This window comes from Micropterus salmoides, unplaced genomic scaffold, assembly GCF_014851395.1.
Source record: "Micropterus salmoides isolate LMB-PRFRI ecotype aquatic unplaced genomic scaffold, ASM1485139v1 Ms_hic_scaffold_6, whole genome shotgun sequence".
In the NCBI taxonomy this organism is placed as follows: Eukaryota; Metazoa; Chordata; class Actinopteri; order Centrarchiformes; family Centrarchidae; genus Micropterus; species Micropterus salmoides.
Window position 1 is genome coordinate 24937273 of NW_024044348.1, and position 16419 is coordinate 24953691.

The window sequence follows — 16419 nt, forward strand, 5'->3', positions numbered from 1 at the left end:
TGGTCCTAATAACCGCCGTAGCACACTGTCCACAAATCCTGTAATGACTAATCTCAGTTTATGCAGACCAGAGAGCCTCAGATTTCAGAACAATCAGATGGGTTACTGGGGAAAAAGCAATATGGTAGTGTACGGAAGTATGTGGACTCATATTATTGCCAGTGGTTGTGGAGGGAGATGTCAAACAGTGTCTACTCTTCTGGGAAGGTTTTCCATAAGACTTGGGAACCAGTGTGTTAAGGTTGAACACTGATGTTGGACTGTTGGCTCACTTAATTAGAACTAAGGAGTCTCACCAAAACCATGGAAAACAGCCCCAGGATAAAAGTATTGTCACAGTATGTAATCATTCTGGTAACTTAATACTTTGAAATTCAATATTTAGCCAGTTATCTGGATAGACTGAGGAGCACCTTGACACATAATAATTAAGACCAATTATTTTCTTGAAACTGTTTAATGCTCAGAGGTCTTATTAGAATCAACTTTTTTATATATTAGTTTTTTATTTAAAGGTCCTTTTTTGCTGTAAACGGTCTACAGAGTTACAAATGGTGCAAGAGGCATTGTGGATACGGGTTATTTCATACATCAGACATTGATATATAATGAGTTTATTTTATTAATTTGTTTCATGGACAATGCATAAGACTTTGATATTGATCGTCACTGTAAATGTACCAGTGTCGCTCACTGTTGTCCTTTGGCCAAATCTTAAATTAGCCATTAAAACAACAATAAAATGCAATTTTGAAGACAACAGTATAAATCAATGCAGTTAAATGCATTTTGAGAGTAACATTAATCACTTAGGAAATAATGTCAGTTCAGTATCAAACCAAAGTTAGAGGCAATTTCATAAATGTATATATTGAATGTACAATGAAGATTTCACAGCCTCTCTTTTCGTGCAAAAATACTACAATACAAAGTGAATAAAGTCGCTAAACCTGCCTGTCAGCTCGGCCGTTTTAATGCATTAACCATACAGGTCATAAGTGTGAATTCAGCTAGTTTGACCTTCTTTTACAGTCTGTGGTTTGACCTGGAGGTGGGAATGACGGCTGCTCACTTGACCTCAGCATCATGGAAAGTAGGCTAGGTCCTATGCAGTGCAATTAATTTTTTATAATTTATACAAAACAATGACAGACGATCAGCGCAGGCCGTTAAAAACATACACCACAGAAGAGATCTACTTTACCTGTAAACTATTTAGTATTTGTTATTCATTGTTGAAATGAAAGTTTCTTTTTTAAAACATAAATATTATCCCTCAAAATTACATCTAACAGCATGCTTGCTGTTCATATTGTAGTGGCTATACTGAATACAACATTCACTTACCTCATGTAGCCTACATAAAAATACTTAACAAATATTTCTATTCCCAGCATCCTTTGTCCTATCTTACTGTCTTAAAATGTTATTGTTTTGTTTGTTTTTATATGTATATCGGTCTATTTGTTTTGTGAGTGTTGTCCTATTAATGATGCCTATTCTGTGTTTGTATGTTGAGACCAACTTAAATCATGAATCAAATTCCTTGTGAACACATAAGTGGCCAATAAAAGGGATTCTGATGTAGGCAGGCAGGTATGATTTCTTTTTATAGCAGGGCAGACAGCTACCAGGTATTTGTACTTTATTAGTATATTTAGAGTATTTTCTACTCCACCACATCTCAGAGGGAGAAATTGTACTTGAGTGCACTAGTTACCGTACTGTAAATAAACTGTGGCTGCGCGTCTGTGTCGTCGCCTCTCCAGCAGGGGGCGACGAGAGCCACACCGGACACACTCAGAGGACCGGAGAGGAAGAAGGGGCTCAGCCAGAAGCTGATTAGAGCCCTCAGCAGATACAGGTGGTGGTCGGCAGTATCTGACTAAACGGAACAAGCCATGAAGAACGAAGGCATAGAGGGCACGGAGCGGTTCCTGAGCCCGGGCAGCGGCAGAGGCCTGCGGGCGGTGAGGCACTTCGCGGTGGGGGAGCTGGTGTTCGCCTGTCCTGCCTACTGCTACGTGTTGACAGTGAATGAGAGGGGAGCGCACTGTGAGCACTGCTTCACCAGGTAATATCTTACCTCTCAGAAACAGATGGGGGGGGAAACACACCTTTCTGACTCTTATCTCCAGGCTGTTTTTCTCACTTACTTTCAGCCTAGCGTAAAACAGAGCGAAGCGAGCAGGGTGTCCAGTTCAACGCCAGCTAACCTCATCACCTAGCTAGGTTAGCTTGTACACCTCTGGACACCTACCTAACTGGTGCAGACTTAAATGGGTCAGTGCGCTGAGGCAGCTCACCTGACTGACACTGCAGCATTTGTTTGTAGCAGTGCAGAGTCTAAAATGAATGTTAATGTACAACAAGCCATATAGTGGTGGTTTTTAAAGCCAAAATGTTAAAAGCCTGCTGTCCTATAGTCTTAATGAGGCTATTAATATGTCAGCATATTGTCTTAAATAGGCTACTCATACATACTGGTAGTATACTCAGTTAAGGGAGGACTTAATCATACACCTACTTGTGTGCACTTAACATACAAAACTGTAGAAGGAAAACCTGCAGTCTTTACGATATCAGTGTGTCTTTTATTAGTTTCAGGTTTAAAGTTTTTAGAAGAGCATTATAGCATGCCTTTGAGTAATGTGCCGGTAGTTTAAAGCCCATGCTTGCACCAGTAACAGGTTAGGATGTGGAGTGGTCAAAAACATAAAGGAAGGTTAAACTGCAGTACACTGCTCCATTCAGATGTAACCTTCTAGCTTGTCTACTTGTCTTGCTGATGCACTATGACGCTCTTTATAAATTAACTCCCTCTCACACACACATGTGTCCTACCCAGGCAGCCTTTAAGGTTTGTAGAGCAGTAAAAGGTTAGGGTACTAAATATAGTTGTCCATGTGTCCCAAGAGAGGAGGAGCCAAGAGATGAGAAGGCCATGGGTGCATGTGTACAAGTCAAACACACTAACTTTGAGTGTGTGTGAATGAATAGATAAATAATTTGTGATTACAGTTTTGGCAGCAAAATAGTATCAGTTGTTGTGGGAGCTTAAGTGCATCCCACCTATTTTTTTTTTTTTGTTTTTTTTTTTAAACACATAACTGAAAAGACCTGAAAGACTGTGACTCACTGTTAATCAGAGAATACAACATATCTAAATGTTGTGGGATAAGAGATATATTAGTAAATGTATTTAATTTAATATTACGTCCACCCACTCTCCTCATAAATGTCACACTGGTCCCACTTCTCACAGCTGTAGTGGAGTAACGTGTTGTGTGTTCATGTCATTGCAGGAGAGAAGACCTTTTCAAGTGTGGCAAATGTAAGCAGGCCTACTACTGCAATGTTGACTGTCAGGTAAGAGTGCTAACAGTAATTTTAATTTTAAAATGTGGTGCAACAAATGTCATATTTGTTTTGGTAATATTCCTGCGATCTGTTTTTAAATAGACGGACAAAGCGGATGAGAATAGGCACAGCAAATGTGAACTAGGGCTAAACAACATGAAAAAACATTATTTTGACAGATATTAAGAAATAAGTCACAATTTTATATTCTAATTCAAACCCTTTGAGTGTATCTATACATGTTGCACTGCAAGAGGAGCATTTTGCTTCAGCGGTACCACCTGAGTGAATTAAAGGAACTTTTATTTTATTGTTCTTGTGACCTACCTTGGGACCGTGGACCGCACATTGAGAACCACAGCAGGGCTCCAGCTAGAGACAGAGAGAGTACTCGCACACACTGTTGTGTTGCTTTGATGATTCAGTCTGTCCTGCTTGTGCCTAGTTTTAGTTTTGTGACACAAAACACACTCAGCGTGCTGCAGGAGGAGTTTTCTTATGTGTATGTGAGAAAGCGTGAGAGACGGGTACAAGTGCTTTGGCTAATAAAGAATTTTATGATAAAATTATTTATCACTGTTTTAAATATATATATATATATATATATATATATATATATATATATATATATATATATAATTTTTGGTTACTCACTCTTGTTTTTTGCCATTGTCTCGGTTTGTGTTTTGACCCTGTCTTTTCCTGTATTGTGCAGCTGAATAGGATTGCTTGCTGTAATAATGTCGCTGTCTTTGTCTGTGTGTGTACACAGAGAGGTGATTGGCCCATGCATAAACTGGAGTGTGTAGCTATGTGTGCCTATGGAGAAAACTGGTGTCCTTCAGAGACTGTCAGACTTGTGGCTAGACTCATTGTGAAACAGGTAAAGTAATAACAAGGAGGAGAAGAAAAGTTTTAAGATCTTTTTTTATTGGCAATAACATGACATATGCAGGAACATAAACAGCAAAGAGATAGATATGAGGTAATATTACAGAATATTGGAATAAAAAAAATACACCATCCTTCTCCAGTTAATAATCAATACTGTGCACAAGACTTGAAATGCCTAAAAATGTTGGAAAGCACACTTTGAACTTTTAATCTCACTGAGGCAACGCTTATGACGCTGAAAACTTAGATAGGCTAAAGCAAAAACAACTGTAAATTTGTTAACTTATGTAAAACTAACAAGGATTGAAATCTAAGATCTAAAACTAAATAAAAACAATTATACAGTTTAAATTTTAATTATCCACTATAGACCATGTGATATACTGCAGACATTCTTACCTGTCAAACACTGGTGTAATTAATAGCATGAACAATTGTTGCATTTCATTCAGGTGTGCTAGTTCCTGGAGCCAGGTATCACACATGCTTTATGCTTGTTTCAGTGGCCGTCTCACTGGCACTACTGGATCATCAGTAATATTATTAGTTAACGCCTGTGATTTTTCTGCCATCACTAGTGCAAGGAGAACACAAAATGACCAGCCTGAGTTTGAAAGCTGATGGCTGAAATGAGCTGTGTGAGAATGTGACTGGAAAGTCGGCTCAACATTTAAAGCCTTTATTAAACAAACGCTGAAGAAGATAAAGAGTCAAATAAGTCACTTTTATGAGCTATGAACTAGCCATATTCAGGGATGCAATACATTTCATATCAATTTAATTTGTTTACCTTTGCATGAGCTTCATAGTAGTGTGGTTTCTTTGCTATTCATTTACTGCAGTTCAGAATGGTGACTTGTTCAAACTGGCATCATAAGCCATCTAACAAAACCAGTTTAATTGAAGCGATGTATACTACAGTATCAACCTTGTTGTGTTTTAAGTGCTTAAATTAAAGTGTTGGTCCCATTGAACACTAACGTTGGTTCCTGAAGCCAGTGCTGCTGTCAGCTGCCATATTGTTATAGTGTTTTATTGACTTGTAATTGGCCAGAAAGTCTGTAACAAAACAATTTGCTACATATTGGATTTTGCCTTTTTGATTAAAATAGCCTAAATTTTCTCAACTGTCTCATTTCACAGAGAGTCACAACAGAGCGCACCCCTTCAGAAAGGCTGCTACTACTCAAAGAATTTGAATCCCGTAAGTAGATGTGTGTATGAAATACATGAGCGTCTATGTTTAGTTACATTTGGGTGCACTTTTAGTTACATGGTGCAGTGTGTGAGAGCTCTTTTGGTGTCTCTGCAGTGTGTCTATTAATATCCTCTGCTCTAGCCTCCAGTGCTGGTTCTGTCTGTTTTATTCACTCAAGTCTGCAGAGCACTGGGACTTAAATCCCAAGCGTCTGGGTGCTGTAATTTCATGTTCTCTCCCCTCCTTTTAAAACTACTGCCACTGTGCCCTTGAGCAAGGTACCCAACCCTATTCTCTGGGGGAATGCGTACTGAGAAGCTCTTCAGTACTAACACATGTACTCCTTATACCTTATGTCAGCCCATAACTTCACTTTCTGTTTTCTTTCGATGGCGCTTTTTACATGAAGGTTTACTCAACTGTGTTATTCAGGCAATGTAGTCCTGAAAACGCAGCTACTCCCAATAATCTGAATCACACGCTGTGATATGATAAGAGTGTATTTGTCCAAACACACAAAAATAAAGACTAAGCGCCCACAAACTGTTTTCTCTGCTCCGTTGGGTGATCTCGTTTAGTCTGAGATGTTGCTGCAGGCTCAGGAGTGTCATCAGAGGATTGTCCCAGAATTAACCTTCACACCTGTCTCTCATGCACACAAAGCAAATCAGTGGCCAGCAGCTGCCTGTTACAACCAGACAGTCTCTGTGTGAGTTTGGGTGACTGACAATGACACGTGGCCTACAGCAACAGCACTTCCTACACGATACCAAGTGGATCTACCAAGGAGCCATGTGATAGATTATTATGATCGCGGTAACAGATTTAAAAAAAAAAACAGAACGTACAGATATAATTTTGGATGCATAATCAATCTTATATTTTATCTTTATCAATCTCTATTACCAGTGCTGTTGATATTCAGATATGGTAGATGCATCCCTCTGTGCCGGTGCAAGTTTATGTACTGTAGGGTTTTTCTCCCGTCCTGGTTACCTTCTCATTTTCTAAAGGAGAATGCATATTTAATGTCATTTTTGCATGTTCCTTTTAATAATCTCCGTTAACTAGAGTCTCAGTTCTAGCTGGTTGCCAAATAAGGTTCATTTCACCTCACAATACCAAAGTGCAGCTCAGAACATATTGTGCCTCACTAGTGGTAATAAGAGTCCTTCCTGTGGCCATGGATTGATTAAAATCAATGTCTTATTTCCTCGGAAGCCCAAATCGCTCGGAGTTGTCTGCATCTTAGATTATGACATGTCTTGTTTACAAAGTGCAGGGGGTTCAATCTCATACAGAAAAGCACATGAGCCAATGAACACACAAACGTTCTAGATACAAAGTGGTCTCTTTATGATGGTCTGGTTTATGTTATTGACTTTCTCTCCATGTCCCTTTTTTGTGTCTGTTCTTTCTTTGTTGTTCTGTTTTGTCTCTCCTGTTGTTCTGTATGTCTTTTATTGCCCTTTTCCAGATTTAGATAAGATGGACAGCGAGAAAGAGGAGATGAACCAGGCAGACATAGCAGCGCTGCACCACTTCTACTCCAGACACATCAGTGACCTCCCCGACGATCAGGCCCTCACTGAGCTCTTTGCACAGGTAACATTGGATAACACTACGCCCAGATGTTTCTTTGGATTATAGGAGGTATCTTTGGTAGTACCTTTTAGAGTCACTCTGTATTGTGTTGGCTGTTGCTACAAATCCACTAATTTAAAACCCTCTGTTCCTAGTAGGATCCTGGATCTTGGGTGTGGTGTGTTGTGTTACTGTCATGTGGTTGGTTAGGAGAATATCAGGTTTTGTCTGACACACAGACAGGTGTGGTTGTGAAAGGGCATGCTGGGTTGCAACATACACACAGAAAACATTTAGACGCACGGTGTGCAAAAACAGTACGTTTACATGTGCACACTACTCATACAAGCTTTTTCTTTCTCTTCTCTCACATCAGCCCCAGTTGTCCTGCCATTGTTACACACCGGAGCACATGTTGAGGTTCTCACCTGTCTGTTTAACTCTACAGCGTTTAGCTCTCTGATCTGTCAGTGCTGCTGTCCCCTTTCTCTCCATGCTGCACCAACAGACTCTTTGGCTTCTTATATCACAGCAACATTTAATCTCCACTCCTCTGTGGAGGAGGTATTACCGTACTGGAGAGTAGAGGGTCCTGAAAGTGTTACTCACTCTGCTGTTCTGTCTCCACCTGTTTGTTTGTGTCTTGCCTTCTTTGTTTCCTGACCTGCCACTTATGTCTTCAGGTGAACTGTAATGGTTTTACTATAGAGGATGAAGAGCTCTCCCATCTGGGTTCAGCTGTTTTTCCTGAGTAAGTAGTCCATCCTCCTCCTCCAACAGTTCATCCATTCATCAGTATATTACAGAATTGAAGAGGACATGTAACATGTTACAAATCAAATAAGTTTTTTATTTTCCCTGATTCCCTTTTTTATATACTCAGTTTAACATACATAACCCATCATAATGCTTCTAAATGTTTCACTTTGATCAAATGTCTGATTTCACAATTCTTCTTTAAACTTGTGTGTTTCTGCACCTTTCTTTCTTCCTTCTAGTGTAGCACTGATGAATCACAGCTGTAGTCCTAATGTCATAGTGACCTATAAAGGCACAGTGGCTGAGGTCAGAGCTGTTCAGGAGATTAACCCTGGAGACGAGGTACGTAAACACTGGACTCATCTAGCAACAAAGATGCTTCCCAGTGACACTAATTTTGTTTTTTTACTTAGTTATGAAGAAACAGATGCCTAATGCAGCCTTTATGATGCAAAGCTGCATATTTAAATCTTTCATCTCCCTCTCTCTGTAGATCTTTAACAGTTACATAGACCTGCTCTATCCAACAGAGGACAGGAAAGAGAGGTTGTTAGATTCCTACTTCTTCACATGCCAGTGTACTGAGTGCACCTCCAAGTCTAAGGTACTGTTCACTTGTCTCTCTGAAGCACATACACCTTCATAAAGTTTGAGATTTGAAATGTATAGAACGTAGGTGTGGCGAAACCTTTTTGCTTTGTTGATGTGAGGAATATACCTTAAGAGTCTCCTCTGCATCACTCTCTGGCATCTGTTGGAGTACAGGATCATGAGAGTATAAATGCAGTTTATATTCTGCAATCCATTTTATCAAGACCTTCCTGAAAATGTCCCTGTGTGTTTGATATGACAGATGAATATACATTACAGTACATTTTTACATACAGGACGTTTGACATAGCTCCGTCAACATCATCAAAAAAAGAAAATCAAGCAGATGTGGTGACGTATTGAGTACTTTTAAGATTGCCACTATTCCAATGTGAACACACTACATACTGATCAGAATTAGTGTGCACACCAGTATGAAATTAGGATGCAGCAAGTGTTTCAGTTAAAAGGCTTGTTATGGTACATCATCTCCTACATTATTTCTTTCCATCTCTTTCTAGGACAAAGAAAAAATGGAGCTCAGGAAGCTGAGTTCTCCCCCAGAGCCGGAGGAAGTCAGATCCATGGTCCGTTACGCCAAGAATGTCATCGAGGAGTTCAGGAGAGCAAAACACTACAAGAATATCCTCTTCCTCCCTGGTTTCTATTTTCTCTAAAGTCCTTTCCCTCTCAGTCAGTCAGTTTGTCATCTTTCTTCATCCAGGACAACCTTTCACTTCCCAGTCTACTCTTCTGTATCTATGTTGTTTGTGCCATTATTCCTTGACTCTCTGGCACCCCCCAGTGAGCTGCTGGAGATGTGTGAGCTCAGCCAGGAGAAGATGGGAGCTATATTTGCAGACACCAACGTCTACATGCTGCACATGATGTATCAGGCCATGGGTGTCTGTCTCTACATGCAGGACTGGGACGGAGCAATGAGCTACGGAGAGAAGATCATTCAGCCATATAGGTAAGGCATCTGCACTTACAATTGATCCTTGTAAGAGAAATCAATCTCTTGTATAGAGGCATGTTACAGAGCCCTCTAGAGTGTTTTGATGTGTGGCACCCTCCATTCACCTGAGTTTTATAATGAGATTTTCTTCAGACCTATGAGTTTCCAACAAAGTCCTTGTAGAATCATGGCTTTTATTCCTACTTTAGTCTTTAATAATTTATTTTAACTATGCTTTGCAGCTCAGAATGTTTTGTTGACTTCATACTTTATAAAATACAGTATTTTCCCATGAGGTGTTCTCCATCCAGAGAGAGAGAGAGAGATAGAGAGAGATTGATTCTATTGTGTTGCTTTAGTTCACTCAAGCTTGATACATTTCTACAACAAAACCAACCAACAAATGTAACATTAATTATAGAATATATCTCATTCCCACCCGCATTCACTGTTTGCTTGATGTATAAATTATATTCTCTCTACAGTGTTCACTACCCGGCATACTCTCTAAATGTGGCGTCTATGTATCTGAAACTGGGACGTCTGTATTTGGGGCTGGAGAAGAAGACACAAGGAGTCAAGGCTCTGAAGAAGGTACAATTACATCTTGTCACGGGGTATATTAATACGTGGCAAAGTGAGGGTAGAAAATACTGCGGGCTCCAAAGAGAGGGAAGAGTATGAACAGAAATGTAGCAGAAGAAAAGTAAGATGGAAAAGGCAACTGCAGTCAGAAAAACTAGTAAACAGAAAATAATTTTAGAGATATGAGGTGAGTGTTCATACATGGATCCACAACAACATGATAGCCACGAATTGCCAAAAAATAAATTTGCAATGTGCCTTTAACTGATTTTAAAATGCACTTTTTTCTGTCTTCAGGCAGTTGCCATCATGGAGGTAGCCCATGGGAAAGATCACCATTATGTAGCTGAAGTCAAACGAGAAATTGAGGAGCAGAAGTAAACAAGGTGCAGCAGGAGGAGCAAAAAGATTAAAAAGGGAGGTACTGGATTGGCAAAGCTCTCTTCAAGCAACAACAACAAAAATACACATCACAGCAGCATGCCATGCATCCTATACCTCTCCGTTTTCTGTCCCCAACTGTTTTTCATGCCTCTCCTGGCAGGTGTTTTTCCATGTGTACTGTCAACATATTGTTGTTGAGAATGACTGCGTTTTTGTATCTGCAGCTGCCCACTTCCCGTCAGAACTGGAGTTAAAAGCAGACAAATTAGGGTTTAAAATGTTTGGAGTGAAAATGTTTTTGAAATACTCACAGTTCTAACCTTCAACTTCATTTCCACATGTTGTTTTCTGTGTGCTGAAGCTCATTCAACACTCGTACTGTAATTCAAAAAAGGATCACGTCAGTGGAAAAAAGAAACTTTAATTCTGCCCTTAAAGCCTCTCTGAAGAAACGAAGTGATAGATGCGTAACATCCATTTTCTGATGTGAAATTTTTGCCTATTTTTTTCTTTCCTTGTGAGTCTGAAATCTTTGGACTGTAGACTCATCAACAGACTGTTTCATCGTTGTTTGTCTTTGGCAGCGGTTTTAGCTGCACAGCTGTGCTCCAGAGCAGTTTTTCAATGATTTGGACTTCTGTACAAACTGGTGAGTAGTTGTTATGAAGGGCATTACTACTTATTCACAGCCAAGGCATTTTAATTCTATCAGTTATTCAGCACCAGAGATTCTGGCTTTGTTGTTTCTTGTCCAAACTGTAAGGGGGGGGATGTCTGACCATGCATCAGGTACTCTGTAGCAACAGAGAAGAAAATGCAAATAACTATTCTGACTGAATTACCAGTGTTTGATTGGCTTGTCTTACAGGATGTTTTGGTTGTAAAGAACCAGAAAAAGTGTTGCATGTTTTATAGTTAGTTTTTTCTTCATGAGGCTTGTTGACCAAAGGGGCTACAGGTTTAACTGACAAGGAATCAGCTATAATTCTCTATTCAGTTCATCCTTAAACAGGGGTGCTGATCTGAGACCAGTTTGCCTTTTAAGTCAGAGTGAAGACACTGGTACTATCACCTAACCAATGATCCTAGATCAGAGCCTCTTTGCTCTCAGGAAAACAAAAGGCGCAACACTGTAGCTTTTATTACCTTTTGTCAAAAGATACATTATTTTACCTTTTTATTGTTTTCTCAGAAGCATCATGAATCAGTGTCATTACCCTGGGAAGGTAATCACCTCAGCAGCTGTGGGCAGATTATTAACTTACAGTATAACTTGGTAGGATATACCTTTTACATAAAAGTGAGAATGAGGGCAGAAATCACCCTCACCAAACACATTTCATTTTATAGTCAACCAGAATGAATGAAATGCTTCTTAAAAATGGAAATACTTTTTAAAGGGGAAATACTCCCTTTATCTCTGCCACAGCGTGGAGTTCATTGTTGCACTCGTAAGCTAAATAGACCGAGATGATTAAACCATGATATACAACAAGTTGTACTAACATGGCAACATTTTAAGGAAGCATCAGCAGGAATGGTTTCTCAAACTCATAATAGGCAAACCTCTAAGCACATTTTGTTTTGTCAGTTTCTCCTGCCTGCAGTCTTCACACTGTGCACCACCAGAGGAACTGAAGTCACAGTTGTAATTCCTTTATTCTTCTTAATGCCTGTAGCTTCTCCCTCTGGTTTACTGTGGATGCAGTTTTATGCACCACATGAATGTGGGTAACTGAGGGTTAGAAATAGCCCATTGTTATGAGATGCCTGTGGTCATATTTGTAGCAACTCCTGCATAGATGACTCAAAAATTTATTGAGAAGCTGCCTGCCTTACATCTTTGCATAGATAATCCAAAAGCACCAATCAGCAACTCCGTTCCATGTGTGTATGTTTTTTACAAAGGAATAAGACAATGAGGAAAAAGGTTTGTAGGCTTGTTTGCATAAGCTAAAAAACATCGTAACCCTCTGTTGGCTAGATTTGAGCACTTCATTTAATTTCCGGCTGGACTCGAAGAAAATGCATGAGATTTGTTTCTTTTTTTTTCTGTGATGTCATGAAAGATAAAACCTGCGGCTCAAGGGTTAAAGAGTAAAATTCATACTCATGCTGCATGTGTAAAACCAGATGAAAGGCCACCCAGATTTTTTTTCTGTTTCTGTAGTGAACTCTTATTTTGTCAGGCATGAATGTTGTTCTGTTGGAATGCATAACTAAAGTCTGAGCCTTTGATCCTTTATGTACCATGTCAGTGGAACTCAATAAATGACAGTATGGCGCTTGTTTTGTTATAGTATACTTATTTTATTTAACCTTTTATTTATTCTCACACACATCATTAATGTACAACAGTCATGTAGCACAACACAGGATCTGAAAGACATGAGAGGGGAAAAAACTTGATTATTGAAGACAGTTTTTAGATATTTTGCAGTAAATTTGCTAAACCTGCAATTTCTTTCAGTCAATTAATCAATTTTATTTATAACACCCGATATCACAATTACAGTTTGCTTTAAGGGGCTTTACAATCTGTGCAGTATAGACCCCTTTTGTCCTTAGAACCTTGATTCAGTTCAGGAAAAACTGCCCTAATATCTAGACCAAGCAGCAAAACAACAGTCTACTTAATTATTTTAAGTGTTAGAATAGTGAAATGAGTTGTAATGCATTTTCTGTTTTTAAAACACTGCATGAAAAACAAATAATCCTGAAAGTTCTTTTGATGATGGATTGTCAAGTGTTTGTGGTAGAGCTGCCAGGCCAAACCGATAAAGAATGGTTTCTCCTAAACAAAGCTGAAATAATAAAAACTGATGGCCAGTCTCTCCCTCTCACACACACTTACATACATATATATACATAATTTTGCAGTAAATAAAATTACCCACATGATGACCTTTCACCTGATGACCTCATCCGTCACGAGGCCTCCCGTTCAGACACAGTAGAGATTTGCCTTATTGTGGAAGAATGTTGTATTTTGCTTTTATAGAACTCAAAGTAAAGAAAATATGTACTTCATTATAAATTTATTAATCCTTTTGGCAAAATTTCACATTCATAAATGTAAATTCAGCACAAAAAAAACCCCAACTACTTTTGTACTTTTTCTCCATGAAGTTGAACATTATATTAATCTGACCTCTGGCTCCAACAACAAAAAGGCAGTTAAAACTGTCAACATATGGTCCTCTCTCTCTTTGTAATGACCTAAAGGCTTCCCTGGCAAAACTGTATTGTATTCTGTCTACATCTTATGTTTGTATATTATGTATATTTTAGTAAGTCACTTATGATTTGTATCCTTTTTTTGCAATAAAGATGACGTGCTGTTTGAGGGAGAAAAGTCTCACGGGCGTCGCGAGGTCTGGTATTTGTTATATAACCTTTCACTTGAACTAATTAACTTAATAAAAAACGTAATGTGCCTTAAAATAATTATAACAACATTGGTAAAACAGGTTTATTCTGATACTTATTCCTACGACTTATAGCCTACTTATCAGCCCTTTTTAAAATTATCATTTAATTCAGAACAGTATTGGAATAGATTTAGCCAACATTTTAACTTTGTTTACAACAGCAAACCTGGCTATATAAACTCAATAACTGGAAATAATAATGTCAGCGTCAGTGTAAAATAAATAATATCTGTGACATCAATGTAAAGAGTGCAGAAGAAATAGCTCTATAGATTTCAGGAAAAGGTATGAAATGTTAATGTGAAAGGCAGATGCTACTCTGTCATGGTTAGTATGGGCCAACAGAATGAACACACAAACAAACACACACACATCTTAGCTTATTTATATTTATTATTAGACATATAGTCAATCAAAATCCAAATATATCTGAGAGTGCAATATATAAAATCATTATCAAAATATTGTATGTACACACCTGTCTATAGATTCGTCTCTGCCTTGGCCAACCTCGTCCTTCCTCAATCAATCAATCAAAATTTATTTATACAGCACTTTACAGTCCAAGTTGACACAAAGTGCTATACAGTAAAACAATAAATTAATACATAAAAGACACCAAAGACAAAGCTCCCACGACGCATAAAATACAAATAAAAACAATATAATAAAACAAAATCAATACAACTAAAACAAGAAATGTCAACTTCAGTTTTCAAAGGCTAGAGAAAAGAGGTGGGTTTTAAGAAGAGACTTAAAAACGGACAGTGAAGATGCCTGTCTAATGTGCAGAGGTAGATCATTCCAAAGTTTAGGAACTGCTACAGCAAAAGCTCGGTCCCGTCTGTGCTTGCGCTTGGTTTTGGGCACACTTAGGAGCAGTTGATCAGCTGACCTGAGAGAACGGATGGGTCTATAGGCATGTAGCAGCTCAGAGATGTAGGGTGGAACAAGGCCATTAAGACACTTAAAAACAAATAAATGAATCCTATGCTGTACAGGCGGCCAGTGGAGTGAGGCTAAAATGGGGGAAATACGCTCATATTTACGCGTTCTAGTTAAAAGGCGAGCTGCAGCGTTTTGTACCATCTGGAGATGAGCAATAGAGGACCCGCTGACCCCCACGCACAGTGCATTACAGTAATCCAACCGAGTGGTAACAAAGGCGTGGATTACTGTTTCAAAGTGCTGCCTAGAGAGAAGTGGCTTTATTTTGGCCAGTTGCCTCAATTGAAAAAGCTTGTTTTTACGACTGTCCTTATCTGTCTGTCGAGCTTAAGGTCAGAGTCGATTTTAACCCCAAGGTTAGTGATCGTTTGCTTGATGTAGTGACTCAAGGAACCTAGATCGACACGGGGTGTCCCAGTAGTGCCACCAAAAAACATCACTTCTGTCAGGCATCATTCGTTCATTTAGAGTTTAGAGCCATCCAAGCATTTATGTCATCAAGACACTTAAGTAACGGTCCAACAGTTTCATTCTTTTTAAGAGGCATATAGATCTGAGTATCGTCTGCAAAACAGTGGAATGAAGTATGGAACCAAGCGGGAGCAAATAAAGAGAGAAAAGAAGAGGGCCTAATATTGAGCCCTGTGGGACCCCACACGAGGGAGGAGCAGAAGAGGACACAGACTATCCACAGCTGACACAGAAAGTTCTACCTTCCAAGTAGGACCTGAACCATTTCAGTGCAATGCCCTTAATGCCCACCCACCGCTCCAAACGAGAGATCAGGATTTCATGGTCCACTGTGTCAAAGGCAGCAGTCAGATCAAGAAGCACAAGAGTAACACAATCACCTGAGTCAGTAGCTAAAAGGATATCATTAAAAACTTTTAGAAGTGCTGATTCTGTGCTATGTAGGGTTTTAATTTTGGATAATATTAATATTAATATTGGAAGACTTCAGGAAGATTGTGCTCATCCAAGAAGGCCATTTAAAGGTTTTTTGACAGAAAGGTTCGTTTGGAGATAGGCCTGAAATTAGCAAGATCTGCAGGATCCAGACCAGGTTTTTTAATTACAGGTTGCACTACTGCATGTTTAAAAAGTTCTGGTACCACCCCTGAGGAAAGGCTACTACTTAAACTGCAATAATAGATGGCCCTACAGTAGGGAGAACCTCCTTAAAAAGTCGAGGAGGGACAACATCATTTGGAGAACCAATACTGTTTCCTTCTCAGATTATTTCCCACACTTTTTTGAATCTGGTATCTTGTTTTCACTACCTGCAGCTCTCAGTGTGCAGCAGTCTCTGTGAGTATTTCCCTCTTATTTTCTCGTAGCAGTCAGTCTTGGCAGCATCTGCAGCGCTACAGCAGGTCAGTCAAAGTGAGCCACTCCCAACACTGTCAGCAATCTTTACATCTTGTCATGGTCACATATTTGTTCAATCAGCTAATATATATACTATGTTTGTTATAATATCTCTAGTCACAGATCACCACCAGTAGTAGCAGCAGCAGCAGCAGCAGCAGCAGCAGCAGCAGCAGCAGCAGCAACCACCTCAAGAGCTGGGTATTCCCTGTGTTTCTTTTTCAAAACAGTGTCACAGCAATCACTGATTTATCGATATACAAGCATCTGTATAAGCATATCAGCAAGGAATACATAACAATATATTTCTGTATCGATATTTTGAGAACAGCCCTATTTCAATCCTTGTTCCATGTGCC

General features: G+C 39.2%; 1 protein-coding gene across 1 annotated transcript; it reads left to right on the forward strand.

Annotated features, from left to right (window-relative positions):
* Positions 1-1805: 1805 nt before the first annotated feature.
* On the forward strand, positions 1806-12603 carry smyd2a (SET and MYND domain containing 2a). The gene is made up of 12 exons (XM_038701575.1): positions 1806-2074; positions 3306-3369; positions 4133-4243; positions 5398-5458; positions 6930-7057; positions 7720-7787; positions 8035-8137; positions 8289-8399; positions 8908-9028; positions 9185-9359; positions 9830-9938; positions 10227-12603. Exons 1-12 carry the CDS (start codon positions 1902-1904, stop codon positions 10308-10310), a joined length of 1308 nt encoding a protein of 435 aa, XP_038557503.1. The 5' UTR covers positions 1806-1901; the 3' UTR covers positions 10311-12603.
* The last annotated feature ends 3816 nt before the right edge of the window (positions 12604-16419 follow it).